Source organism: Leptonychotes weddellii, chromosome 14 (assembly GCF_054177405.1).
Source record: "Leptonychotes weddellii isolate Sample4059 chromosome 14, ASM5417740v2, whole genome shotgun sequence".
Taxonomy (NCBI): Eukaryota; Metazoa; Chordata; class Mammalia; order Carnivora; family Phocidae; genus Leptonychotes; species Leptonychotes weddellii.
Genome location: NC_138382.1, coordinates 55,729,433 through 55,742,478, shown reverse-complemented (window position 1 = coordinate 55,742,478; position 13,046 = coordinate 55,729,433). Strand labels below are relative to the sequence as shown.

Sequence of the window (13,046 nt, the reverse complement as noted above, 5' to 3'; positions counted from 1 at the left end):
AAGGCTTACAGTGGCATTAGCGGGTTGATATTATCTCCATTTTATTGACGAGGAAACAGGCTCAAAAAGCTCAAAACAGGCTATGTCTGTTGCCTAGGGTCACAGAATAAAGCTGTAAATTGAATCTGGGTCTGTTTGACCCCGAGGCTTAGCTTTTTTCCACCGCATCATGCTGCCATGTTGCCTTATTCCAATACCAGGAAGCATGGGTGGCATCATCCATCTTTTGATGCCAAAAATGTGATAAAGTGATTTTAAAGAGTGAAATGATGCATTGAATTCCCCATAAAGTAGAAAGAACCAAAGCTTTTTAGCCAGAGCTGATTAAATTCGCATTTACCACTTGCTTGCTCTGTGACCTTGAGCAGGGTATTAACCCCTCTGGGTCTGTTTCCACATTTGAAAAATGGGACTCCGACATTTCTTGTAAGCTTGTTTTAGGCATTCTAGAAAAAGAGTACATATAACGAGTCTGATGCTCTGTAAATGCTAATCACCTTCCTCTGCCCACAAATCACTCCTTTGTCCCTATCTTGATACATTTTGTTTTGAAAGTAAAGGAAAACTAAGTTATTTATACATTATATATATTAACAGTTATTCCTTTAGTTCAGCCCTGGAAAGAATGAATCCCTTTTCAGCCCCTACCTCATCTTAAACTCCTCTTCCTTCCCTCTCCTGTGTTCCTAGAGGTCTCGAGGTCCTGGGGCTACTTCCGCTCCCACACTGCTGGTGTTAGGTGTGTCTGGTTGCGTTTTCAGTTGGAGACCCGCTCATCAGTGAGGATTGATGCCTCAAACTCTCTTCTTTCTTCCCAGCTCTTTTTTACTCTGCCCTTTCTCTTTGATACAGTCTTTCCTGTTCTGGACTCTGTGCTTCTTCATACTTCTGGCCTCTTTCCTTCTCCTTGTTCTTTGCCTTTTCCAGGCGTCTTCTCGCACCTTCCCACCTCTCTGGCCTTCACAAAGCATTCTCCATGAACAGTGCTTTCAGCTCTTTCCTTGCTTTGTCTACTGCTGGCTCGTCATCTCTTCCTCTCTTTCTCTTCAGGTCCAGAATTCATGTGGGCCAGTGTGACCTCCATTACCTTTCATCTCTTGTTATCTTCATTTCCTGCTGGGCTTCCAGAGCCAGCCGGACTGCCTGTCACCCTGACTGCATCAGGAGTGCTCCTGGCCAGTGTGAACCCATCACCCTTTCCCCCTGGGGCCACTGTCTCCACTCATTCTTTGGGGACCTGGTTGCCATTCAGGTTCTTATCAGCTGACATCAGTCCTCATTCCAGCAGCAACCAACAGCACACCTTGCCCACTTCTCAGTAAGACATGGGTCTTACTGTCTAGGTGAAGTAGAAAGTAGGTGTCACTCTCCACCCCCTGATTTTAACGATGACTGATTGTGGAGTTGCAGACAGGGCTGGAGGCTCACAGGTCTGCCCACCTCATCCCTCTCCATCTCCCCTTGGCAAGGACAGGGATCATGTCTTCAGATAGCATCTCGTTTGTTACAGGCTCCTACCTTCAAGGAGCACGGAGAAATATTGTTCCTTTGAACCACAGTACTAGTGTTTTGGGTTCAGTAGCCATTCTGTAGTTTATTGAATTAATGCAAGCTAACCCTATGTGTTTCATAAGCTTAGAGTACTTCCATTGGTCTCAGGAGAAGACTCTGGCTTCCCTGGTACTTGCCACAAAGGGTTCAGGGAGCATAACCCTAAATATTCTGGTTTCTCTTGGGACCACTATACATAATTGTCATCTATGAGTTTATCAACATTTGTTTTGAACTTGTTTAAAATAACCCAGACTCCTAGTAAAGGTAAACCTCCATTTCTAGAAAACTGGAGGCTCGGAGAGCGTAGTGATCTCTCCAAGGCCACATGATTGGAAAATTCTGGAACTGAGGTTTGAACCAGGGTAGCCAGACTCCAGAACCTTATACTGGTTATGCCTACGTATCCCCTCAGCAAGCCCTCACTGTAGTAAAGAAATCCAAGCTATTCTTGCAGAAGAAAGTAGAGCCCTAACATCAGGAAAAAAAGAAAAACCCTAACAACAAAAAACACCTGAGTGTGTGTGTTACCAGCCCTTCCGTAGCAGAGAAATGTTTTAAGGTTTTGTTTGTACGGCCGGACAAGCTTCAGCTGAGTAAAGCCAGGAGTTAGAATCCAGCCTGGTCCCCTCCAGGCCATTGCCCATTTGACAGGGTGAGGGCTGGGAGACCCTCTTGGGGTCCTTTTTAGAAGACTGCCTGGGCCTTGGATGGACGTGCTCGCTTTCTGCTAGTCTTTTTTTTTCTCCTTTGCCTTCTCCACCCACTTCTCAAGCAGCTGATTGCTGTGGTTCCTTTTCATGTTGAACAAAAGCGACTACAGGGATCTTGAAACTTGAGCTGGGGACTGGAGGGTACTGACCGAGAGTAACCCCGGCCGGCTCTGTGGAGGGCTTCCCTCCTCCGCCTTCCTGCTGGCCCTCCCTCCTCCCCGCTGGCCCTCCCTCTCCTCCCCGCTGGCCCTCCCCCTCCTTCCTCGTCCTCTGCTGGGCGGGAGAGGCAGGAAGCCACGTTAAGTGGCCGAGAAAGCATCTTGCCTGGTGCGGGGCCTCTCCTGTGGCCACTGTGGAAGTCTTTCCTTAGCTTGGTCAGTGAGGCCTGGCCCAGAGGATTGGCAAGAGACTGAGGAATCTGCCCTGTTCTTCCTCAGCGCACAGACACACGTTTCACTTGTTTTGTTCTTTAGACTCCAAGATCCTGAATTGGGTGTTTTTTTGGTTTTTGTTTTTTTTCTTCTTCCCTTTGCCCTACCTTTCTACATCCAAAGCAAAGCGTTCGGGAAACGGAGAGGCCACTGTTTGCTCCTCCAGGCGCAACTGAGGAGGCTGAGTTCGTGGGTGGAGTATTTTGGTCCATATTGGAGAGATTGCAGCAGGAACGCTCGCTTGGCCTTTTGCTGGATAGTGAGTCTGAGTCTTCTCCGTGGGCAGTGGGGACTCACATTGAATTTCGCGACCAGTCCAGCTCCGTGATAAGCATGTACACCCTGTCAGTTACCTGTGTAAACTGTCGAGGCCCATCAGCTCTTTTCTTCTGAAAGAGTACTTTCCCAGTCTTGATCTTGGTTTTCACAACAACCTGTGAACGGTATTAGCTCCATTTTACGTGCAAGGAAACCAAAGCCCAGAGAGATTAAGAAAAGGGGAAAAGCAAGGTTCCTGGCTCCACACTTCGCACTAAGAGCAAAGCCAGGACTTGAATTCGGATCTTCTGGTGCTTCCTCTGTGGCAGGCAGTGCTGTGCTTTGAAATGACAAAGTCCTGGCACTTTTTTTTTTTTAAGATTTTAGAATGTGAGCAGGGGGAGCAGAGGGAGAGGGAGATCTCAAGCAGACTCCATGCTGAGCACGGAGCCCGACACGGGGCTCCATCTCACGACCCTGAGATAATGACCTGAGCTGAAACCGAGAGTCAGATGCTTAACCAACTGAGCCCCCCAGACGCCCCTCAAGGCACTTCTCTTCTTCTGGCGAAAAGATGTGTGCCCAGACAACTGTAGCTCCATCCGTGTGCTGCTTGAGGGAAACAGAGGAAGTTATTAGAGCACAAGGACAGCCACCTAACCCATCTTGAGGGTGGGAAAGTCCAGGCAGGCTTCCTGGAGGAGATGACTCATGGGCCAAGTCCTTAAAAAAAAGGGTAGGAATTAGCTAGGCCAAAGGGAAGAAGGGCCGTTTCAGACATCTGACCTTCTCCATATTCTTGGCTTCTCCACTCATTTTCCTGCCAGCTACATAATGGAGAAAACAGAGACCAGAGGTACCAAGCCACCCCACTCTGGCCCCCACTATACTCCTTTCTCCTCCCTCTCCCAGTCTACTCCCCAGATCTTAGGTTTTGAAGAATCTTCTCTATGTTTATCTGCTTGTTGATTTATTTATTCATTGAAAAACACTTACGGGCACCTAGTATTACACAGCACTACAACTACAGGGTGTCCTGGTCCTGCCATGATGAGAGATGCCCCCAGCCACAACCTCAAGAGAATTTTGGCCGTCTGTCCTTTTCCAGAATTTGGCTTCAGCCTGACTCTCCTCCCTCCCCCCAAGCACTTACAGACAAACCTCATCTTGGTCACTTGCATGACCTCATTCCTCATTCCTCCTCCTGCTTTCTTGACGTTTCTTCATCTCCCTTATCAGCCTCGAAAGTTCCTTGAGGGCAAGAACTGTGTCCTTACCTTCTCATTACACTTCATTTCAGTACATTGGTAAAGTTAAGTGAAAGAAACCCTTCTCGATAATCACAAAATTATTACCATTTATGGAGCATTTACCATGAGCCAGTTGTTCACTATTCATGCAGGTGGGGATGTTGTTATCCTTGCCTCTTAGGTGAGAAAAGTTGGTCTCAGGAAGGCAAAGTGCGTTTCTCAAAGCTGCAGTCAATAAACAGCAGAGTCTGACATCAGAGTTAGGTTTTTCTGGCCCCACATCCCTGATTTTTGTACCACTCCACTGTTTCTCAAACTCAGCGTCGGTCGCCTGGGGCGTTGTATAAAATTCTGACACCTGGGTGTCAGCTCCGAAAGTTCTGATTCGATGCTGGGGGTTGTAGCCTGGGCATTGGGGTTGTTGTAACACTACCTATTCGAGTATCATCCTAGCCAAGGTTGAGAAGCGGTGCATTGCCCCACATTGCCTTTCTCTGTCCGTGCGGGCTCTAGCGGTTGGCGGGGGTGGTGGTGTGGGAACCTAGGTCCACATGTGTGGTACGCATGTGACCAGAATGGGCTTCTTTGTAGCCGGGGATCTTTGACCCGCCCTGCTGCTCCCCCACCCAGCGACCTCTCCACCCTGTGCACGTGCACTCCCCAGGGTTGTTGACTATTGAATCGGCCTCTTGGTTCTTCTGTCTCTTCCAGGGGACTTACTGATAGGCGGTTTGAGTTTGATCACATCCAGCTGTTCTCATCCTCAGAGCCTGTTGACATAACAGAAGAGTCTTATAAACACACCGAGCCTACTGGCTGGTCTCAAGAGTGTTGCTCATGACCTCGACCCACTGCAAGTGCAGCCTGGGTCAGCCCCCCACACTTCAGCAGTCGTGCTCTGGCGTGAAGAGGCTGTTGTGAAGTTCCCTAGCACAGTGTCCACATTCAGTTCTGGCTTTTCACACTTGGGAGGAATTTGTGGTCCATATGGTCAAGGAGGGTCAACTCATGTGTGTATCCTGTTCGATCTGGGGCTCAGAGACGTCTTTATTTTACCCCTTATTTTACAAAGCAAGGCAGTGGAGATAACAGCTTGGGTGAAATGTCCTGGCGGATGAATGGATACAGAGCCCAGCTTTTCTCACCCCCATTGTGGTGGTTTTCCCATTGTTCCACAATGGTCAGTGTCAGGCTTCGATTGAAGCCACTAGCTTTCCTACCTTCCTTCTTGGAAGCTACGGTTGGGGTAAACACCTGGATGTTACTTTGTGTCCCTGGGAATATAATATAGGGATCCTGTTTGCTCCTGGGGTGTAGCCCGGGAGTTGTCCTGATATCTCTGGGCCCTTCTTGGACCTACTCAACTGAAAGAAAATCTGTGATAGTGCTGAGATACTTCTCAAATCTTCCCAGCCCTAATCTCACCTCCTAGTATTTATGATCTAGCCATCATTCTTTGTAATGACCAGTAATTCTTTGCAAGGCTTTGATCTGGGCACAGGGATACAGAGGTAAAACACATATCCTGGGGGCACCTGGCTGGCTCAGTTGGTAGAGCAGGTGGCTCTTGATCTCGGGGTTGTGAGTTCAAGCCCCAGGTTGGGGGTAGATCTTGCTCAAAAAACCCCCCACACACATATTCTGTATCCTAGGGGCGTAGTCTAGTGGAGAGAATATGCAAATAAAAAAACATTCCTTAAAGTATGGTCCTTGCATTGGGAGCACAAGGAATGCTTATTAAAATGTAGATTCTTAAGCCCCACTCTTGATCCGCTATTTCAGAATCTCTGGGAATTGGGCCCAAGAAACTGCATTTTAGTGTGCTCCCTAAGTGAATCTTAGGTGCTCGGAGGTTTGGCAACTATAGGAGTGAGCCCTGCAGTAAGAGTATAGTGTCCTATATGATGGGGAGCACCAGGCTGGCGTTCATCTGCAGGAGGACCTCTTCTGAGGAGGGACACCTAACTGGGCAAGGAACAGCTTCTGGAAGGTGTCATGAGGAATAACCAGGTGTTAGCATGTCAGGTGTAACCAGACAGTCATTTCTCTAGAGATGTGAATCATGTTTGATTTATCCTTTCTATAGCTCTAAATTATTCAAGTTTGCTTAAGAACATACCTGGATCGGGCAGCAAAGATGAGAGTCTGGTTGGGTGTTTGTGACTTCCTTCTGCTTTATCTCTGCACATGAGCCCCCTTCGCTCCCAGGATTAACTCCCGTCCTCTTCTAAGCCTCACACTAGCCCCGTTTCAGATCAAACTTCTTTTCCGCATCAGTTAAATGATTGGGTTTGCAAGGTTTGCCCCCTAGAGGTCTGTTAGTGCCTGGGCCTGTGGGCTGCAGTTGGCAAATGAGCGTTGCCTAGGCACGTGGTCATGGTGAGCTGGTTTTCTCTTTATTGAAAGAAGTTGGGTTATTAAGACGGTGGGGCAGAAGGAGCAGTGGACGGTCAAATGAAATAGGACAGGGAAAACGGTAGCATTTCAGAGTCAGGGGGCCCCCACCCAACATCTGGTAAGAAATCTCTCATTTTGGAGATAAAGAAGCTGAGGTTCAGAAAGATGATATGAAATGCCCAAATGATACCACCAGGCACAGCATCCAACTCCGGGGACTAAAATTCTGGATTTCTGGTCAGTGCTTTTTCTGCTTCACTACACTGGAATGTACCTAGAGGCTTTATTATTAAAGGGATTCTTTATGAAACCCTGAAGCAATCCAGTCATTTAGTAGGGTTGATTTTTAAATATACGCTTTTGTTTTCTTACAGTCTAGCAGACCTGGGTTTTGGAGCTCTGTCTCATGTGTTCCAGGGTTGGAATTAGAATGAGATCACATCTGTGAGAGTGCTTTGATAGGCGTAATGCTTTCCCCCAAGTGGTTCTCCAAATGCGGGGCCCAGACCAGCAGCAGCTGCATCACCTGGGAGCTCGTTGGAAATGTGAATTCTCTGGCCTCGTCCCAGGCTGGCTGAATCAGAAACTTTGGGGGTGGAGACTGGAAATCTGTTTTTTTTTTTTTTAATTTATTTGTTTGACAGAGAGAGACACAGCGAGAGAGGGAACACAAGCAGGGGGAGTGGGAGAGGGAGAAGCTGGCTTCCTGCAGAGCAGGGAGCCCGATGCAGGGCTCGATCCCAGGACCCTGGGATCATGACCTGAGCCGAAGGCAGACGCTTAACGACTGAGCCATCCAGGTGCCCCCTGGAAATCTGTTTTAACAAGCCTTCAGGTGATTCTGTTGTCCACTCAAGTTTGAGAACCACTGTTCTGCGTCAAGAGGAGATCAGCCTCCCGGGGCCTGTGGGACTAAGGCTTTAAATATCTCCCGATTTGTAGCTGAGGTGGCATTTGGGAGACAGGAGTAGTGGGGTTAGGTTCACAAATCTCAGATAGGATGGGTGAGATCACTTAAAAGGTTTGGCTTTTTCCTCGAAAATAAGGAAAGGCTGTGTGTGAGCGTGTCACACTGTTTGAGTCTAGGAGCACACTCGGAGTTTGGTTCTATCTTCAGAAAGCATTCTTTTCATCTCTCCTGTAAGGCAGAGCTCCCTGAACATCATTTCTCTGTATGCTTCAGCCAGAAGCCTGTGGTTATCAGTTGGTTTAAAACTAGGCCATTAATATTAAGATGTTTTTCTCCACCTCCCATCGTCTTTTTTTTTTTTTTTAACTTATTATATGAAAATAAGATACTATTTCTTTGCAGGCTTGAAGCTTCAGGATTTCCTAGTGGACAATGAAACCTTCTCTGGATTCCTGACTTACAACCTTTCTCTGCCGAGGCTTACTGTGGACAAAATGCTGGGAGCCAATGTCAGTCTCCACAAGGTAAGCTGCGGATGTTCAGCTTCCTCGGTGGGGCTGATGGCAGTTATATTGTTTAAGAGTGCCTGGAAAGAAATGAATAAACCCCTATCTTGGTAATGGTGCTGAAGGAGGTTATTAGCTCAAGTTCAGCGTTACCCATTTTTACTTCTCTGCTCAGGTTGGCATTGCCAAACCATCCAGAGTGGAATGTGCAACCTGGCACATGAGCCAGCTGGTTGAAATAAAACTGATTTCCTGCCTGTCAGCTGGCATTTGTGGATAACTTCCCCCTAAAAGGGGGTCGGGGGGATGAATTTAAGATGAATTAAACATTTTAAAAAAATGTTCACAGTTCTGAGACCATAGCCAGAGTTGAGGATTATTGAACAGAGCAGCTGTCTATAAAATCTAAGACAGGAGATTTTAAAACTTAATGCTTCCTTTAAAGATGGATAAGAAAAATAAGGAGAAAACCAGGAAGTAATATTAGTGTTTATATAGAATTTTAATCTTAGATTCTTAGAAAACTTCCTTTGGCATAATTAGATCTCCTAGAGCTCCTGTGCAGTGAGCAACAGACCCGGGTTGTATGGTTATTGATTTTCAGGGAAGCTTCCCAAGTTTATTCTTTGGCAGAAAGAGGCCCTGCTTCTTTACCCTGTCTCACATCTACACACTAGCTTATCTTTACAATAAGCAGAAGTAGTGGAAAGGTTTATGCCCGAAAGTAAGATCTTTGCTTTACATGATGTAGAATTTTTAAAATTAGAAAAATGTGCTTACCGTTTGTCCTTGTGAAACTAGGAAAATATGCCTTGTGTTTACCAGTTGTATGGTTGGGAGATGGGCCAAAGGCAGCAGGCTTATGAAAACAGTTGCATTTAGCACAATTTCCATTCCCCCCTGCCAATTTCATATCTGTCGCATCAGATCAGTTTAAAATAAGGGGCATCCTGAGTGTGGAGGTGGTCCTTGCATGGTATTAGGGTCTCTCTGTAACCAGTGCTCTCAAACCCAGATACCGAAGGTAGGTTGACAGCAAGGACTACTTGGAGAAAGGGGTAAGACGGAAGGCACTTGCATGTCTGGTAGGTGAGAACTTCATGGAAACCATGGCAGGCTGAGGGCTCTGCAATGTTAGAAAGCTCCATAGGCCTGGAGAGCTTTCGGTCCATCACTCATGCTAGGTTGTTCTACAGGCAGGTCAAGCTGCACTAATTTAACTAGCAGGGGGAGGTAATAGTGGGATAATACAGAATCTGCATCATTCATTCATCCCACAAATATTTACTGTCAGTAATGTTTCAGCATTATCCCACAAAGTGAGCAAGAAAAGCAAGCCCCTCTTACTGAATTTGCTGTCTAATGGATAGTAAGGACCATCTATGAAGAAGTACAGTTTATTGAGGCCCAGGAAAGTTAATTAAGTATACAAAATATGGCCAAGGAAAGGCTCTCTATAGGTTTGCTATAATGAGTGCATAAGAATGACTTAGAATTGGCCTTCAAAGAGGCCTTTTCATAAGAGGCTTGGCTTTCTGGTACTCTGCTTGGGGGCAAATAAAATGAAGAGTTCCAGATTCTGAAATTGCTTCAACGTAGTTTTCTGCATCCATGAAATATCTATACCTGTAAGTAAATAGTATGAATGCTTTTTTTTTTCATAATTCAGCCCAACCCCAGTTTAACGTAAGTTCCAAAATAATGAGAATGTTTTTCTCTAATAAAATAATAAAAATGGTTTCAGAAGTTTAGACTTTCAATTCCTATTTTCTGAATCGTGTCCCACTTTTGAGAAAAAGTGTTGGACTCAGGATTTCCCTTCACAAGGACAAGAGTGTGGGAGATGATGAGTCAAAGACAACATTCAGACTTTAAGTTTCCTGTTAGACTGTGCCTTGTTATGTTCTGAAGGTCGGTAAAGAGATCTGATGCATTGGACTATTGCGACGGTGTCCATTCTTCAAAGCTGTACTGACCCAACTTTGCATCTTTGTAACCTGGTTTTGCTTGTCTCTCTTTGCATGAAATGCTTCCAGGTATTTTTGCAAGGCTACCACTTACATTTGACCAATCTGTGCAGTGGATCCAAATTACAGGAGGTGATTCAACTTGGTGAACTAGAAGTTTCCACGCTTTGCAGCTTGCCAAGGGAGAAACTGGATGCCGCTGAGCAAGTGCTTCGTTCCAACATGGACATCTTGAAGCCGATCCTGGTGAGTAGGCTTGCCGTGTGGAGAAGCTTCAAGCACTTATGCTTTTGGAATGTGAACATTTTCCCTGGACAACATAACTTTGTTTTTTGTAGAAACATAGGGCTGGCCGGGAGTTGGAGCGGTAATTTAGCTCAGTGGTATCCTGTTCTTTCAAACCTTTGGGCTTTTTCCCAAAGGGTAAAAGGGGGAAGAATGAGTTGGGTATAGCTCTGAGTCTAAGCCTAACGTCCTCTGTGTTTGTTTCAGAGAAGACCTGTTTTTTATGTTTTTTTTTTTTTTAAATGTCCACATTTGAGATTATTAGAGTTCATTTGAAGAAGGAGTTCCCCAGATTAAAAAAAAAAGTCTCAAAATCATTTCTGGGAAGATGGATATCCATTCTTGAAAGCATCTCAGCAAGGAGACACTGTAAGCCGTCATGGTGGGAAAACCTTAGAACTGGATGGGAGCACACACAATAATTAGATTAATCCTTGACAAAATTGCATTTACAGAAAAAAAATTGCAACAAAGTTTGATCAGCCTGGGAATCAATAGTTCAGAGAAGCGATCCCAGAGTATATTATGTTCATTCTTAAAGAATATGGATGAACTTGGTCATCAGAGGGTTGGGTATAGTTCCAGAACGGGTGTATTTCTTTGGATTTTCTGGGAGCTGTGGTGACATACCTCTCCAACAACATCATTTAGCATCTGGTGATCTGGCCTCCTACTCACCAGATAGCACTCTGATTTGTTAGTAGGTTCTCTTAAAACCAGGGAAAGAGCCTTGGAAGAAGGATGTGCCTGGAAAGAGATATTCCTCATTATAATAAAAAGAAATCAGAATCCTCTCTGGGGCTTTGTGTAGCATGATTTCTTTCTAGAGAGATTCATTATCCCAGGGGTACTAAGAAGGTCCAGTTTCTGGACGCAGTGCCTGGATCACACCCTAGAAAGTGATCTTGGAAACATCTCCTGCGGTTTATACACTAGTGACCATCAAGAAGTTCCTGTATCCTACTTGACTCTATGATGGTGCAGGCTTCTGCCCGAGATGAAGGTAGTAGGAAAACTGTGTGAGTTCTTGGGGATTTTGGTTGATGGTGAACCAGTCAGTATAAAGGGCTTAGGCCTAATGCTTAAGATCTGTTTTTGTTTTATTCCAGAAGTAGTAAAATACTCAGTAAAAAAAATACTGAGTTGCTTTGTTCAGTGGTCTGTGATTCTATTGAATTTCTATAGTATAATTTCAAATAAGATATATATTTCTGAATTGGGATGATGTTTGCAGTTCCAGAAAACTGGTCCAAGTGGCTGCCTAAGCTCATTGGTGTAGACATATATAGCCTGTTGGCATTTTTTGGGTTGTGTGACATAGAGGGCCAAAGGTTATTAGAAATGGTAGACCATTTCCTTGTACCGTTTTAGCTATTTTGCTCTATTTCACTACAAGACAAAAATGTTCACCCTTTCAGCTAGAATGATGCAAATTTCGGAAATATGGGTGCTTTTAGAAGACAAAATAATTTATATTGGTGCCCATTCATTGTTTCATTTCTGTTTAATGATTAGACACTTACAGTGTGCACAACCCAGAAAATCCCTCCACTCACATAATGTCTGGATTCCACTCCAAGTAGAATGACAGTATGGCCTTCATGATCTGACAGTCAGCAGCTTAGGTTTCAACCTAATAATCATCCCTCCGTGGTTGGGAGGGTTAGCATGATAGGGTACGTGGAAATGCACCATCAAAACTGTCAGCTACATCGCAGTCTGTCCTGTTGTGGTGGTCCCTTGTAGATCAGTTGGTTCTTGGCTGGGTATTAAGGTGGCTACCATATGCTTTTTGCACATTTCTTGGCCACAGAGAGCATCTCAGGTTCTGCTCCTGCCTATTCGCTGTTGCTGAGAGCTCTCTCTCTCCATAAAGTCAGAAAATGAGGCTCTTAAATTAGAATACAGTGAGTGGTCAAAATTGTTCTGTGTAAAGGTGATTTTGAAGGATACCTTTGGGGATGAAATGACTTTGGGATGAAATGACTTCCAAACATTTTGAAACGTGACTTTTATTTACCGAGTTAAACAGGACCTTAATTGGAGCACTGGAATTGATATTTGATTTACATTAAGCAGCCTGTTACTCCTGCCATTTGGTTGACATTTCAACATTTTCAGTGGTAGATGAATGTGACGTGTGACGTCGTTGGCAATGGGCAGTTAATCACACTGAGAAACACGACAGGAGCAGCAACCAGATGTCAGGTGCAGCGTCGTGGGCAGAAAAACTGGGGTGTCAGTGTGTGTTTCTGTACCAGAAGTGGGTTTTCAGGAAAGACATGTTTTGAAACCTTTCTCCTTTTTTTTTTTTTTTTTGTTAGCGTGAATGTTTTTCTATTTTTCAGCCAAGGGTATTCTCTGTCTCCTGATGACCCCTGGACAACAGTGTTTTGACAACACGGGGGGAAATGTGGCAGAGGGGAAGGGCTGTGGGCTTGGGGTTAGCTGCGTCTGGGTTCAAATGTTACATCAGAAGTTTTACCAGCTGTGGGACCTTGGATAACTTGAGCATGAGTCAGCCTCAGTTTCTTCTTCTTTTACACGCAGATAATATACTTCACCCTTTGTCATTATTGGTCATGCCTATGAAGAGCGTGACAAGGGGCCTGGCATACATCAGGTGTTCAATAAATAGAAGTTAATCATTGATAGAAATATTTTCATGCTGAGAGCAATTGCTGGGAAGATAGAAATTCTCTTCTGAGTTAGGAATCAGTCATGCCAAGCAAAGTAGCCCTGAAGAATATTTCAGCGAAAAATTTTATTCTTTGCCTA

At 45.1% G+C, this 13,046-nt stretch overlaps 1 protein-coding gene across 1 annotated transcript in view; it reads left to right on the top strand.

Annotated features, from left to right (window-relative positions):
• The window catches only part of ABCA1 (ATP binding cassette subfamily A member 1), a 99,925-nt gene that overhangs the window by 22,752 nt on the left and 64,127 nt on the right, over positions 1 to 13,046 (top strand). Inside the window, exons 5-6 of the mRNA XM_081804081.1 lie at positions 7,913 to 8,034; positions 10,053 to 10,229. Coding sequence (XP_081660207.1) covers positions 7,913 to 8,034; positions 10,053 to 10,229 — 299 coding nt within the window. The remainder of the gene's footprint in view (positions 1 to 7,912; positions 8,035 to 10,052; positions 10,230 to 13,046) is intronic.